At 33.4% G+C, this 15,136-nt stretch overlaps 1 protein-coding gene and 1 pseudogene across 2 annotated transcripts in view; both read right to left on the reverse strand.

The window, feature by feature from the left end:
- The window catches only part of NCAPG (non-SMC condensin I complex subunit G), a 46,169-nt gene that overhangs the window by 20,203 nt on the left and 10,830 nt on the right, over positions 1-15,136 (reverse strand). For both annotated transcript variants that reach the window (XM_004282517.4, XM_049709486.1), the window contains exons 5-13: positions 14,394-14,478; positions 13,192-13,384; positions 12,578-12,727; positions 8,659-8,799; positions 7,940-8,063; positions 6,655-6,744; positions 6,148-6,327; positions 3,364-3,474; positions 811-930 (exon numbers count right to left, since the gene is read on the reverse strand). In XM_004282517.4, the coding sequence (XP_004282565.1) occupies positions 811-930; positions 3,364-3,474; positions 6,148-6,327; positions 6,655-6,744; positions 7,940-8,063; positions 8,659-8,799; positions 12,578-12,727; positions 13,192-13,384; positions 14,394-14,478 (1,194 nt within the window). The remainder of the gene's footprint in view (positions 1-810; positions 931-3,363; positions 3,475-6,147; positions 6,328-6,654; positions 6,745-7,939; positions 8,064-8,658; positions 8,800-12,577; positions 12,728-13,191; positions 13,385-14,393; positions 14,479-15,136) is intronic.
- LOC117197718 (uncharacterized) lies at positions 9,280-9,380 on the reverse strand (annotated as a pseudogene).

Genomic DNA, 15,136 nt, shown 5'->3' on the forward strand with positions numbered 1-15,136 from the left:
CCCGACACAACCAAATAAATAAATTTTTTTAAAAAAAAGAAAATAAAAACTACCAATTCTTTCCCATCTCATTCACTGTGAAGGCTACATCTTTACAGACTAGAAATCCCTAGAAGACATGGATGACCAGCTGCCTGCAAATCATTTCTCCTACTATTCTCCTCTTTGCTCAATCTGGCCTAGCCATATGAGCTCCCGCTCCTTTAATATGTGAAGCAGAGTCCTACTGATGGACCCCTTCCCCTGCTCTTTCCTCTCTTTGGTAACCTCTTACCCAGATCTACAAAGTTCATTCTCACTTCCCTCTGGTAACAGCCCAAATTTTGACTTATTAGTGAGGTCTTTCTAAACCAAACTGCTCCTTTTCCCTATTTCCAGTCCTCATTCCCCTTCTCTGCTTTATTTTTTTCCATCTGACATACTACATATTGTTTATTTTTCATTGTGTATTTCCTCTTCTAAAATGTAAGCTCCATTAGGACAGCAACTTTTATGTTTTTCATTACCTATCTTATTGTTTTCTAAAGTCTATAATAATGCTGGGCATATAATATACACTCAATAAATATTTGCTATATGATTAATTTTTTAAATACCTTAAATAATTGACATTTCATCTTTCTTCTACAAAAAAGTTTTAATAACAAAAAAATCAAAACATAAAAACTGAGCCCTTAAAAGTCATCCATAATCATCATCATCAACAAGCCCTGGAATCAATTAAACTTAATAACACTAGCAAAATCACCACAGATTGAGTATTTATCTCAAGAAGTATAATTAAGATTTTAATCACAAGATAAATCCTACCTGCAATAGTAATACAAAGTGTTTACTTGCAAAGTCCTGATTCTGTAGTCCACAGCATCCCAAGCACAAAACAGCCAGATTTCTTACTGTAGGATGAACACTTATTATTCCAGGAAGAATCTAAAATGAATTAGAAATTAAAATAATTTTGACTAGGATAAGAAATTTACAATAGTATATTTTAAAAAATGCAAATTTCTGTATGATTTTGCAGACCTACTCCATTTCCATGTAGTCTATTAACCCAAAAAAGTCAACTTTTGGTTTAAAAAAAGGTAAATATTAAATCAGTAAAACAGAAGAATACAGTCAGAGCAAAATATAGTCTGATCATGAGATACCTTCCCTCCACCTGCCGAAACTGACTCAATGGCTTCCCAATGCTCATAGAAAAGATAAAACCCCTTAACATAATATTTGATACACCTCATTCTGTAGTGTTTCCCAGTATCACCTTATACTATGCTATCTCTTGCTCTCTGTTTATTCAATTGAGCTGATTTCAACGCCTCCCATTCAGTGCTGTCCACTAGAAATATAATGCAAGCCAAGTATGTCATTTAAAATTTTTTTAGTAGCCACATTAAAGTGAAAAGAAAAAGATGAAACTAATTTTAATACATTTTATTTTACTCAATATAGACAAAATATTATCAATACAACATGTAATCAATGTTAAAAAATTGAGATTTGTTTTTTAGCTGTGGCTTTTTTCATGTTTATAAAAAATTGAGATAATCTCTGTTGTCTGTACTAAGTGTTTGAAACCCAATGTAGTTTTACATTTATAAATATGTATAAATATATATATATATTTGGACTAGATTTAATAGCCACAGGTTTTTAATATCCACATGTGGCTGGTGGCTACCATACTGAAGAGAGTAGGTCTAGATCATTCTTCCCTCTTTGTCACATAGTTAACGTCTAACTCAAACATCACCTCAAGGTCACCTTCCATAAACAGATGAAATCTCATTATCATAAATTCACATATGACCATAAAGCTCTTCTTCATTGCAACTATCAATGGCATAAGCTTTCACTTGTTTATTTGATTGATGCCCCCCCTCACTTGACCGGAAGATCCAAAAAGGGCAGTCTATATGTGTTCTGTACACCATGTGCACTCTATCCCCAGCACTGGGTGTATAGATGTTCAATAAATATTTGTTCACTTAATGTATGATTTTTATTTAAAGCACAGTAATTTCATTAAAATATTATAACTCCTATATTTAAATACCTTACTCACTTACATCCCTCTATAGTCTCTTTCAATCTTTAGAAAGATTGTTTTTATATACTTAAAATCATTATGACCATTCAATTTTGTGTTCTTTCTTCCCTCAATAGTGTTTCCCCACATATATATGTAAGTCTTCATATTTACTACTTCAATTGTGCAATTAATTATACCATCATTTATCATTCTCTTGCAATAGAACCAGACATAAAGTATACAAGCAGAACTTTAACAGTATCACTTTTCACTAGACATCTGCTTTGTTAAAAATAAAACTAAATTCTAACGGTTTAACAGATCTAGTTTTAATCAGCTCTGGACTGTTATAAACAATAATTGGTTTTCTTTACTACATTTAGAAACTCATGACAATCCAAGGAACTAGATTTTAGATCACATTCATTGGCTGTTTTTCACTAATCCCAAGTAAAAGCAATTTGGGGAGAATCCTGGAAGAGGTTGGATACATTCAAAATTTGCTTTGGATAAGTAGCACTATTAAAAAGAATACTCTAAAGCTGCATGTCTAATACTGTCGCCATTAACCACATGTGGCTACTGAACACTTGAAATATGACTAGTCCAGATTGAGATTGTGCTTTAAGACTTAGTATGAAGAATAGAATGTAAAATATCGCAATAAAATATTGATTAAATGATGAAATTATAATATTTGGGGTATACTGGGTTAAATATATTAAAATATATTTAAATTAATGTATATTAGAATTAATTTCACATTTCTTTTTAATTTTTAAATGTGGCTACTAGAAAATTTAAAGTTACATGTGGTTTGCATTATATTTCTATCAGACAACGTGGTTCTAAAGGCTTGTGGTATTTATATCCCTCTGGTCAGTAAAATGGAGATTACCTATGAAGGGTTACTTTAGTAAAGTCCTTAAATATATAATAAACAAATTCCCTTCACAGGGCTTACAATGTAACCTTCTTCTCAGTCTTTCTACACAGCAAGATTCTGGTACTTAAATATTCCTTATGTACCTCAGTATTTCCTCTTACTATTCAAAAAATGAAGATATTCTGCATCTCTTTCCAGCATAAAATAATTTTTTCAAATTTTCTAAAGGAGTAATTATAACTTATATACCAGGTCATTTACATGCATTATCTTAATCTAATCCTCACAATATGAAGCAGCCACTGTATTACTTTTTCTTTTTTACCATTTATATTTATCAGATGTTTAAAATCGTCTTTTCATTCTTTTGAACCCCAAGGAACATATTACTTATAAAATGATGAAGGCGCGAGCTAAAATAAAGCCTCAAAGTGCACCAACATACCAAAGATTCAATGATGCCATTCATGGTTGCACCTATACCTGTTGAAGTGCACATCTGTTTCAACAGTTCATAGCACAAAATAAGACACTTCTGTAGTGTTTCAGCATCATTCTAAAATGAAACACAAAATATTCAGCATTAGTAAAAATATATTCTGCCCATCCCTAAAATGTTTACTTTCTCCAGGCTTTTTGTCCAAGATATGTTGTCTCTATACACACTCCCTGCACAACCTTATCCAGTCACAAAACTTAGCATTTATAAGCTGGTTCAACTATTTTCTAAGTTTCAGATTCATATATAAAACTGCCATAAGACATTTCCTCTTGTATGGTCCACAGGCTTCCCAAACTCAAAATGGCCAAAAGGGAACTAACCAATCATTACCCAAATTCCTCCTCCTGTGCTACCTCCATAAATTTCACTGCCATCTACCCAGCTGTCCAAACCAAAAGACCTAGGATACATTCTTGACTCACTCTTCTCCTTGTTACTAATTCTTAAATACTTCTCAAATCCATCACTTCTTTCCATATCCACCATCATTATCTTGTTCAGACTGCACTCATCTCAATCCTACATTACTGTTAACAGTCTTCAAACTAGTATGCCTGCCTGCAATTCATTTCCTGAGTAACAGTGATCTTTATAAGACATAAATCTCATCTTTAGTGGTTCACCATGATCTTTGGGTAAGGGACAATTTTTAAAATATTGTTTATACAAGGCCTTACATGAATTGGCCCTTAATTTCTTCCCCCCAGATTTATCTCTTATCTCACCACCTCAATTCTTTAGTCATGTGGACCTGAAGTTTTTAAACACAACAGGCACTCTTTAACTTCTAGGCCTTCACACACGTCATTCCATCTGCCTATAACATTCCCTTAACAACTCACTGAGGAGAGATGACACAGAGTGCATTAAAAGCACAATCAAAGCCACTTGCCTGGGTTTGAATCCTGCCTCTACCATTTACTATCTGTATAACTTCAGGCAAGTTACTTGCCTTCTATAAAGTAAGGATAATTGTACCAATTCCATTAGGTCATAATGAGAATCAAATGAATTTATACTTGTGAATACCACAAAAAAAGGATCCTGTAACTACTTGCTTATATTATTTTTATTCAAATCTCAAGCTGAAACATTTCTTTTGGGGAAGCCAATACCACCCTCTCCATAAAACCCCTATACTTACCTGAACATAGCATTTATTATACTATACTGTAATTATACTGTAATAGATTTATAACCCTTAAAATAGGACAAATGAACAGATAAATGGTCAAAGCAGGTAAAGTTAAACAGATAATAATAACCATGATAGATCACCCTAGTTAAAATTTTCCTAATTCAGACCTGCAGTTTATATCATTTTTCAGTTTATATTTTCATTTTTCACTTTAAATTTGCTCCTCAAATTTAAGAGCCTATAACGATCCACTGACTTGCTCAAACAAAAGAAATAAGCTACTTAGCTATGAAAATAAAATTCAGGCATACCCACTGGGAAGGTAGGGTGTTAGAGCAGGGATATCTATGGCTGCAGAGCTCAAGGACATAACATAACTTACAAAACTCTCCTGTATAGTAAACTCTTCCCTATCCAGCATTCTCTTTATAAGAATAATCAGCACTTCCCAAACCAAAACTACAGTAATAAATGATGTTTACTACAAAAGGCAAGATCCTAAAAGACCTCCTGAATTAAAGTTAATAGCAAATATTTTAGTAATTGATACCATTTTACCTTACATTAAAATAATATTCATGTATCAAATACAACTAAGTTAATTAAAAAAGACTGCTGAAACGAAGCTTTAAATGTTATTAGATATATGTTTAGTATTTCTTTTTTTAAAAATTTTTATTGGAGTATAGTTGGTTTACAATGTTGTTAGTTTCAGGTGCACAGCAAAGTGAATCAGTTATACATATACATATATCCACTCTTTTTTTTTTTTTTAAGATTCTTTTCCCATATAGGCCATTAGAGTATTGAGTAGAGTTCCCTGTGCTTTACAGCAGGTTCTTATTAGTTATCTATTTTATACAGTATTTCATTTAAAATAACAAAGTTACTTAGCTTTTTCTAAAAACAAAAGAGTAATTAAACTTTAAAAAAATATGTGTATAATTGCACTGTTACTATAGAAATTCTTTTCCTAGCAGTGGAAAGGTCATGAGTCTTCCACAAATAAGTGAAAGATGCATTTTCCTTTTCTAAACCATTCAAGACAAACAAAACAGAACAAAACAAAGAGAAGGAAACCACTGGAAAGCAGGTTTCCTTGGCAAGGAAGAAAGACTTCAGATTCTAGGGATTAGCATGACAAGGGAGCAAATCAAATAAAGTCTTAGCTACAATAATTAAAGTTCATTAAAGCTTTTCGAAGTCCAAAATAGAAAGGAACAGGCGGAAAAATATTATTTTTGTATTACTTCATGGTATTGTTAAAAATCTCTCCTAGGGCTTCCCTGGTGGCGCAGCGGTTGAAAGTCCTCCTGCCGATGCAGGGGACACGGGTTCGTGCCCCGGTCTGGGAAGGTCCCACATGCCGCGGAGCAGCTGGGCCCGTGAGCCATGGCCGCTGAGCCTGCGCGTCTGGAGCCTGTGCTCCGCAAGGGGAGAGGCCACAATGGTGAGAGGCCCGCGTACCATAAAAAAAAAAAAAAAAATCCCTCCTAAGTGAATATATTCCAGCAGCTGAGTTAAGAAAACAAGGTTTAGTTGAGATGATTAACAGTAGCTGAAATTTAATATGAAAAATGTATCTATACCTTCTCTATGTGGACTTCTTTAATTTCAAGTTGCTCTGTCTCTTTCAATAGGTTTATTTTGGCATCTTCTAATGCTTTTACTTCTTCTTTTAATTCTGATGCTTGATTAAAATCCTGTAAGTTAATGCAATTTTCCAAAGCTGCTTTTGCCTCAATAAGTTTAACTTTTATTTCAGCCATCTAAGAAAAGATATAAATTGTGTAAACACCAAACAAAAACTATTAATGTGAAATCTGTAGCAAACTGAAGAGTATTATTTAAAACCATTTCAACCATCTAGAAGTTAAGCAGTCAGGTACATACAGAAAAAGTGGTAGTCTTCCTGAAACAGAGATTGGCAAATCTTTCAGACTGACATAATCTGATAACATTTTAGATACTCTTATATAGTTTAATAGTTAACCAATAATTTGACTTTGTGCAATTTTGGAAATGTACAAGAAGAAATAAAAGACTTGCACAACTACAATATACTCAAGCATTTCTTTAATTTAGAAGACAGTTACCTTGAGTTCCTTCTTTCTTGCATCAGCTGGATCATTATTAACACCAACAGTAACAATGGGTGCCCGAATCTCTGAGATAATTTCTGTAACCTGATAAGTTATAATTCAGAATACATGCTTTAATATATGTTATATATCAGAAAATGACATCGAACTGTTATACAAAACTCCAAACTGTATCCACAATCTCTTGAAAAATAGAGCAAACTATACAAGCAAAAATGGCACACATTCTATTTGCTAGACAATTTTAGAAAAAAAATGACCAAACAATACATCTGACTAAACACTCTTAAGATTATGGGAAGGTAAATAGGCACATAGACACTGAAGATAAATTCTCTTTCATATAGTGCTTTGAAACAGAAAAAATGAAAAGAGCATCTAATCTTAGGCACCATAAAACTAAAATTTTCTGCCTAAAATCCTCAACTCCCTCCCTTGTTCAGCCCCAATGGAAGTGGAATATAAAAAATTAGAATACTCTTTTATTCTTCCTTTGGGTATACAAGGCATAAATAATGACAGCAGATTAAACACTTTTCTTTCAGAGCCACTAGGCATTGGAGTTGGCCAATTCAGGAAAAAGCTGCATCCCAAAGGAAGGTACCTTAAGCAGGTGCTGGATAACCACTAACTGGGGATGTTGTAGAAAGAATTTATGTTATGTATATCTATATAAGGAAGGAGTGGAAAAGACAACCTTTGAATTAACTCGCAACTCCAAGACTATACGATTTTATGAAAATCAACGATACAGGCCTCTCTTTTTGGGCTACCCCAGAGAAAATAACACTTGAATATAGTAAAATAATAGATAATATTTATTTCTGTATTTACCAAGCACTTTATGAACATTGCTTCATTGAACAATGAAAGATAAATTTCATTGTTCTGATTTTGCAGACAGGTAAAAATTCTAAATTAAATAACTCAGGCAAAGCCACAAATCAAGAAAGCGCCCGAGGGGATTTGAACCCAGGTATGTATAAATTCAGTCGGCCCTCAAACCTTCTAGCAACCAATGCCTATATGTCACCTCTTCCCTAACCTGCTCCATTTCAAACTGATTCAACACAATGATAGATATGGTAAAAGAAAGGAGATATTTTTTAAAATGTGTGTGTGAGAGAGATTTGGTTTTAAGAAGTTTAAAGACTTGATAAAGAGACAAAACTAAAACAAAAGCAATTAAAGCCAAAAGTACTGAAAAGAGAATAAGACAACCCTCAATGTTATTGACCAAAATCTTTTATTTTTATCAAGAATGAAGAAAATTACTTACAATCTGTGTTCTCTTATTATCATCTATAATAATGTAGAGCAGTCTCTCAACAAGAAAAGAAATTAGGGATATTGGGGTGGTGGGTAGAGTAAGAATCTCCTGTAAGATAGCCAGCAGTCGTTTCCTGCATTCAAAAAGAACTATTTTAATTTCAGTACAAGAGTAGAAACACATTATATCTCTAACGTTTCACCTATTCTGCAGACTTAATTACAGACTTAATTTGTCTTCTTTTTTATATTTATCACTATAGGTACAAAAATATATGTACAGACTTTAGACCAAAATTCACGTTCTGAAAAAAAATTTATAAATGGCCCTATAATCTTTCATAAATCAACATGATGAAATGACAAAATACCATAAGTGAATCAAATCTTTTAGACTGTATTTATTAGAGGACTAGTAATACTAATAGAAACTTTTAAGCAAAAACCTGCAATTTTATTGATTTATTCTCAAGGAACTGAATTAGAAACTTATATTTCCATATATACATATATTCATATAGAGAGAGAGAAATTAGGAGAAAGAGAGACAGTATATAAATATATTTCCTCTTACATACTCCATATATATTATATAAGAGGAAAGAGAACACTTCATATAACACTTTAGGGAGCTAGGTTAAATATATTTAATCATATTGTAACAAGACTATATTTCAACACATAAAATTAGAAGCGCAAATAAGAACAAGGGTTTACATTTAAATGTACCTTCCTCCTTCTTCATTGGTATCCAAAAACTTGATAATTAGAATCAATTGTTGACCTATAAACTCTTTTGTCATCAAATTGCCAATATAAGAAAAATCACCTCTCTGTTCTTCATTAACAACCGGAATGCTCTGAATATAACTAAAACAAGCACAATTAATAAGATGTAGAATCTGTTTAGAAACATTAAACATTAAACAGCTCCCCATTAAGTCAGAAAAGGTCATTTTCTGCTCATATCAGTCCAAATATACGGATATTTATACCATGTTATACTAATCCAGATCTACAGAGTAACTTCTGTGTTATTGTCATGAACTTCTGTGAACTTACTGGCTTGATTCAAAAGAATCTGGAAAATATATTTTCATTAAAGATTCAAATTTCCTATGGGAAATTTTCAAAAGGTACGTATTTGTATCTCTCAAAATAACTATTTCAATGTCACTAGTATTCTCAATTATAAAGTTCTAAATCCCGTCTCCAAAATCCAATTATTCAGAAAGAGCTAGTCTTCCCTCATCATCCTTAATTAACCATTATTTTGTTTAAAAGAATAGTAGTAGAAATAGTAATTACATAAGTAATGCATGAATACAATGACCTTTTTAAAAAAATCAGAAAAATATAGATAGCTTCATGAATTTGTAGTACCATTGCTTAGGGGCCCTACTAATCTCTATATTGTTCTTATTTTAGTGTAGGTGCTACTAAGCAAGCAATGTCAACTACCCTTTTATTTTTACTATCACTGCCCAAATTAAAGCCTTTTACAACCCTCACCTAGATAACATTCAAGAGTCTACCAGAAGGTCTCCTTTTTTGTGTGGAACAAAAATAGCTACTTAAAAACAGAATTAAGAGTTTAAGTAGAATTAAGAGTTTAAACCTATACAACTAGGTGCCTTTAGGTTGGAAGTAATATATGAAATGATAATCCTGATGAAAAATGTCATTTTAAATTGTCAACAAAAATCAAGTTATAAACACTGCAGAATAATGATGAATAAATGAACTGACTCATAAAATGACAGCCAAGAGTAAATAAAAGCTCATAAATCTCTGGTAATGATATTAGGACCTTCAAGGCCATCAGCCACCCTTTGGATTCTAGCAGGAAACTAAACAAAAGCTACAAAACTGATAATTATCAAAATCAATAAATCAGTAGAGTTACTGATTTCTGACAAGCTAAGAAACCTTCACTCACCTTTGAATCCCTCCTACTTCTCCATCCCAGCTTTAGCACAATGCATAGTATCAAGACTTTGAATTTATTTTTAAAAATACCTAAAGAGTAGTTGTTTCATTAATAATTACAAATCCTCAACTGCATAAATACAACTTAAAATCGACCTACCAATTTTAATTACCATGAAATCGTCTCTTTCCAACCATTTTTAAAGGTAGTCATTATAATGAAGAGACCACTCAAGAAAGTCTTTTTTTAAACTCTCTAAGAATTTAAGGTAGATTTCTTAAAATTCTATTAGTGTCCCTTTTTCTTACTCAAATTTGATAGGCCTCATTTAACATCCCCAATTTCTCTCTTTATGTGAACACCTCAATTAACAGGAAATCATTTTGTATCAGCATTCTGAGTCATTAACTCTTCCTGCTACAAAATGTCTGAGAATACACTTGAGATTATCAAGAAACAATTTTTCCATTTAATTTTGTCTCTGTTCTTGAGAAAACGAATCCTATCTAGTGACACTGCTCCAAAAAGAAAATCATCCTATTTCTTAACTTTCTTTCAATAATTAAATATGATCTTTAAAGTTTTCCTTTTTATATGTGAAAAAAACAAGTTGATCCAAGTAACTTATTTCAAAACTCACAGATTAAGTGACAAAGGAAATATAAGAATCCCTGACCTCTTAAAGTTAGAGGAACCAAGCTCTTTACATGTCAATTTTCAGTAACTAAGAATTAATCAATCTGTGAACCAGTCTTTGAGATGCTCACCCTCTGTTATTTAAATATAATATTTAACATTTCCTCATATTTTCTTATATTTTTTCAATCTTCTATGAGCACTTATTACTTTTATATAAACATATATTATTAAGCATTGCATCAAAATTCATTCCTTTTGGGTACATTTCAACATGGCCCAAACACCATTATAATGAATACTCCAGTTAAATATTAAAGCCTGAAATAATTACCCTTAAAACTCTAAGTAGATTCCCACGTTTTTCATGTTACTATGAGCTCAAGCTATAAGTCTCCATATTGGCTCACATTTAAGATATTTATGGATTCAATGTTTTGCATACAAAATTCAAATACGTTCTTAGCTTCGCTCCCTAACTTATATGTGGGGCCATTATACACAAAAGCAGGACACTATATTTCACACCAAGAGAATTCAGGCCCATAATCCATATTATATGTAAAGCTTTTTAAAAAATGCATCAAAATCATGAAGTTAAAAATCTACACACCAATATCTATTGAAAAAATATATAACCTTTGGCCCAGCAATTCCACTTCTGGGAATCAACCCTACAAAATCCCAAACATACATAAAAATGTAAAGAAAATTTAAAACACCTTCATCAGTGAAAACTGAAAATACCCTAAATGTCCATCAGTAGAAAAGTAAATTAAACATTACCACCGTACTATGGAGTGATAGGCTGTTATTAAGATTGCGATAGATTTGTACTGATATGTACCAATATAATGATCTCAGATAGTAGTTGAAAAAAACCAAAAATATGTATAATGTGTTATATTTTTAAAAACCATGCACTTAGTATATGTGTATGTGAATGTAGAGAAAGAGGGTTGAAAGTGTATACCCGAAATTGTTTAGATGTTAACTCTAAGGAGATTAATGGGATTGAGGAATTAGGAGTAAGAGGAAATACCGCATTTTTATTCTGTATACTTCTGTATTTGAATTTTGACAAAAATGCATTCATGTTTTACTTGTACAATTTTACTTGTATAATTTTGCGGTACGCGGGCCTCTCACTGTTGTGGCCTCTCCTGTAGCGGCGCACAGGCTCCGGATGCGCACGCTCAGCGGCCATGGCTCACAGGCCCAGCCGCTCCGCAGCATGTGGGATCTTCCCGGACCGGGGCATGAACCCACGTCCCCTGCATCGGCAGGCGGACTCTCAACCACTGTGCCACCAGGGAAACCCTACTTGTATAATTTTAAAGTGAACCAAGTAGAAACTAGAGTAAGTCAAATAATTTAAGAAAAAGATATTTTGAAAAAACTTTTTAAAAAACAAAAGCCAAACCGTAACAGTTTTAATTAATACTAAAACTGGCCAGAGGTCCACCCTGTCAGTTGGAAAACTATGGCCCATGCACCAGAGAGAGCCTGCTGCTTGTTTTTGTACAGCCTGCAAGCTAAGATTTTTACATCTTTAAATGATATATATATATGTAAATATATGTGTAAAAATTATATGAAATTCAAATTTTAGTGTCCATAAAAGTTGATGAAAGATTGATCAGAAAACAATCACACTTATTCATTACATATTTTCTGTGGCTGCTCTTGCAGTACCACAGCAGAACTGAGTCGTTGCGACAGAGCATGGTCCACAGACTCTAAAATATTTACCGTCTGGCACTTAGAAAAAGTTTGCCAACCAATTTCAAAGAGCAACACATCATCATCAACTTTATGGAGAAATGTTCATCATTACATCTTACCAGTTTTAAGGAAATGTCCCAAAACATATTGACTTTGGTCTTTCAGTATACTGACCAGCACAGGATATTCTGTAGAAAGACTCAATGTGTATACCTATTTATCCTTGCCTGTCCAAAAAAATGGTTTTCAACTTATTCTCAATCAAGCATTGCTTTGAGGGAGGGGGCTGGAAAGTTAATACACACAACAACACAAGTACAACACAAGTACATCCCAAACCAAAGAAAACAATTTTACCTTAGTAAATACTCAGCGTATACTACAGGCTCTGGCAAAATTTGCTCTAAAAATTCTTCACCTTCATCTCCTTTTGATCTCAAATATTCACAAAGGACACGCCAATACAAAGCAATTTCAGGAGTTAATGTATCTGCTGGAATCAATTTCCTTCATTTAAAAGGGAGACAGAATATATCTTAATATCCAGTAAAAATATGAACTGAGTAGAAAAGTGGGAATAAGCAGACTTGATTTATAACCACCATCATTTTAACTGCAGAGTCATTAACTTATCCACACAAAAGAGAATGAAAATATTTAAACCAAAAGAGAAAAAAAAAAAATCAAATGAGCAAACACAATAGGGATCCATGCTGTTGGACTTTCCATGGCAAGCTAATGCAAAAATCAAAGTAACAAAACAAAACAAAAAACGCAGCTAAAGTAGTCTATGATAAAGTAGTGAGTTCTAACACAAGGAGGAAAAAAAGGGAAAAAAGACATCCACCAGACTAAAGAAAAGACATGTAGATAAAAAGTACTGATACAATCTTAAGTAATGCAGAAGAGGACTAATTTTAATTGCAGAGGTTCATCCGTATCATATTTCAAATAATGAATACTTTACATACCTGCCATCATTACTTTTACAGATTTCTGCCAGTTCATTAAGAGGAGTCACTGAAAATAAGGCATTGAGAACAGAGACTGCCACTTCAGAAGAATTTTCCACATCTAACCGATGAAGCAACTCTAATATACTTCCTTCAGTGAAACGTAACCAGCCTTGGAGAAGATGCTTCTGCACTGCTTGTTTCACAGCATCTGTTAAGTCATTTGAAACACAGGTGAACAAAGTCTCCCTCTAGCTTCCATTTCCTATATTTTGTCTGTTTTAATTAACTCTTATCAGATCAATGTTAACTAAGTCGACATTTACTAGAAAAATGGGACCAGACAGAGGCAAAACAACGCATACTAAAGAAAAACTTAAAAGTACAATGATATTGTAAAAAGTGAAAAGTCACTGTGATGCTCACTTTCATACGAAAATGGAATAGGTCAGAACCAAATATACAACCACTACCACAGCCTACAAAAATATTTTTGCATTCCTTCTCCCCTGAGTTCACTGGGCTTCAGGTACTAGTCTAGACTATATATAATACCTATTATTTTACTTGTTGCCTGACTTCATCCATTTATTACATGATTGATATGTGCAGTAGTGAATCATACAGGCATATGATTGAAAAACCTTATTCTTAGTTTTTAAAGTCATCCTAGTCATTAGTCCTTCAAACTCATGTTTTCTTGCTACAGCAAAATTAAGCCATCTTAACCTTCTCATGGGGTTTGGAAATTTAAAATATATCATTCTTCATATCATTGCTATAAGTTGATTCTCCAGCTGTAACAAAGAGAAAAGGTGGGGGGGACTAGAAAAATTATACTGGCCTGACCATTTCTAATTGTTTCGGATACACAGAACACATTCATAGGAGGATATACACAAAAGGGATAAGACAGCATTTTTTTTAAAGGAAGCGAAAGGGGTGAAAAAGAGATCCTGCCCTACTTCTGATGTTATTTTTATAGCCTTAAGTTTTAGTTTCTCCACACATAAAACACAGAAAAATTAAAACAAACTGCTACTTTTAAGTACCAAGACCTTTAACCCTAGAAAATGTATTCTATACAATACACGTAGATAAACTTTGACAGGCTGTGGGAATGATAGGCTTACCTGACCTAATTTAGGACACTCTCCTAAACCTTTTAAATCTAACCTCAAAATCTACTAGTGTTTTGTCTATAATGATATCTAACTTACCTGATCTGTCATTAAGACCTTGTTGAAGGAGCATTACTCTCTGAGCAATGGACATAGCTCTCATGTGAACCTTTTCAGCTAAAACCTTAAAGAGATGATAATAAAAAAATGGCCATTAAACTCAATATAATTTATGTATTTTATAACTAGTAATATCTCCTTCACCTAAGAAAATTATCCAGAATTTCCAAAAAAATTAATATCTGGTAACACATTAATGCAATAAGATTCTACCTAAATTATCTACACTCTCCGTCCATAAAAATCTCAATTGAATTATTATGTGCCAAATATTTTTCAAAAGTATTTTAAGAGGGATTACGGCAGGGAAGATGGTGGAAGAGTAAGACGCAGAGATCACCTACTTCCCCACAGATACATCAGAAATACATCTACACGTGGAACAACTCCTACAGAACATCTACTGAATGCTGGCAGAAGACCTCAGACCTCCCAAAAGGCAAGAAACTCCCCCACATATCTGGGGAGAGCAAAAGAAAAAATAAACAGAGACAAAAGAATAGGGATGAGACCTGCATCAGTGGGAGGGAGCTGTGAAGGAGGAAAGTCTTCCACACACTAGGAAGCCCCTTTGCGGGCGGAGACGGCAGGTGGCGGAGGGGGGAAAGTTTGGAGCCACGGAGGAGAGCACAGCAACAGGGGTGCGGAGGGCAAAGCGGAGAGACTCCCGCACAGAGGATCGGTGTTCACCGGCACTCACTAGCCCAAGAGTCTTGTCTGCT

The sequence above is a fragment of the Orcinus orca genome, chromosome 4, assembly GCF_937001465.1.
Source record: "Orcinus orca chromosome 4, mOrcOrc1.1, whole genome shotgun sequence".
Lineage (NCBI taxonomy): Eukaryota > Metazoa > Chordata > Mammalia > Artiodactyla > Delphinidae > Orcinus > Orcinus orca.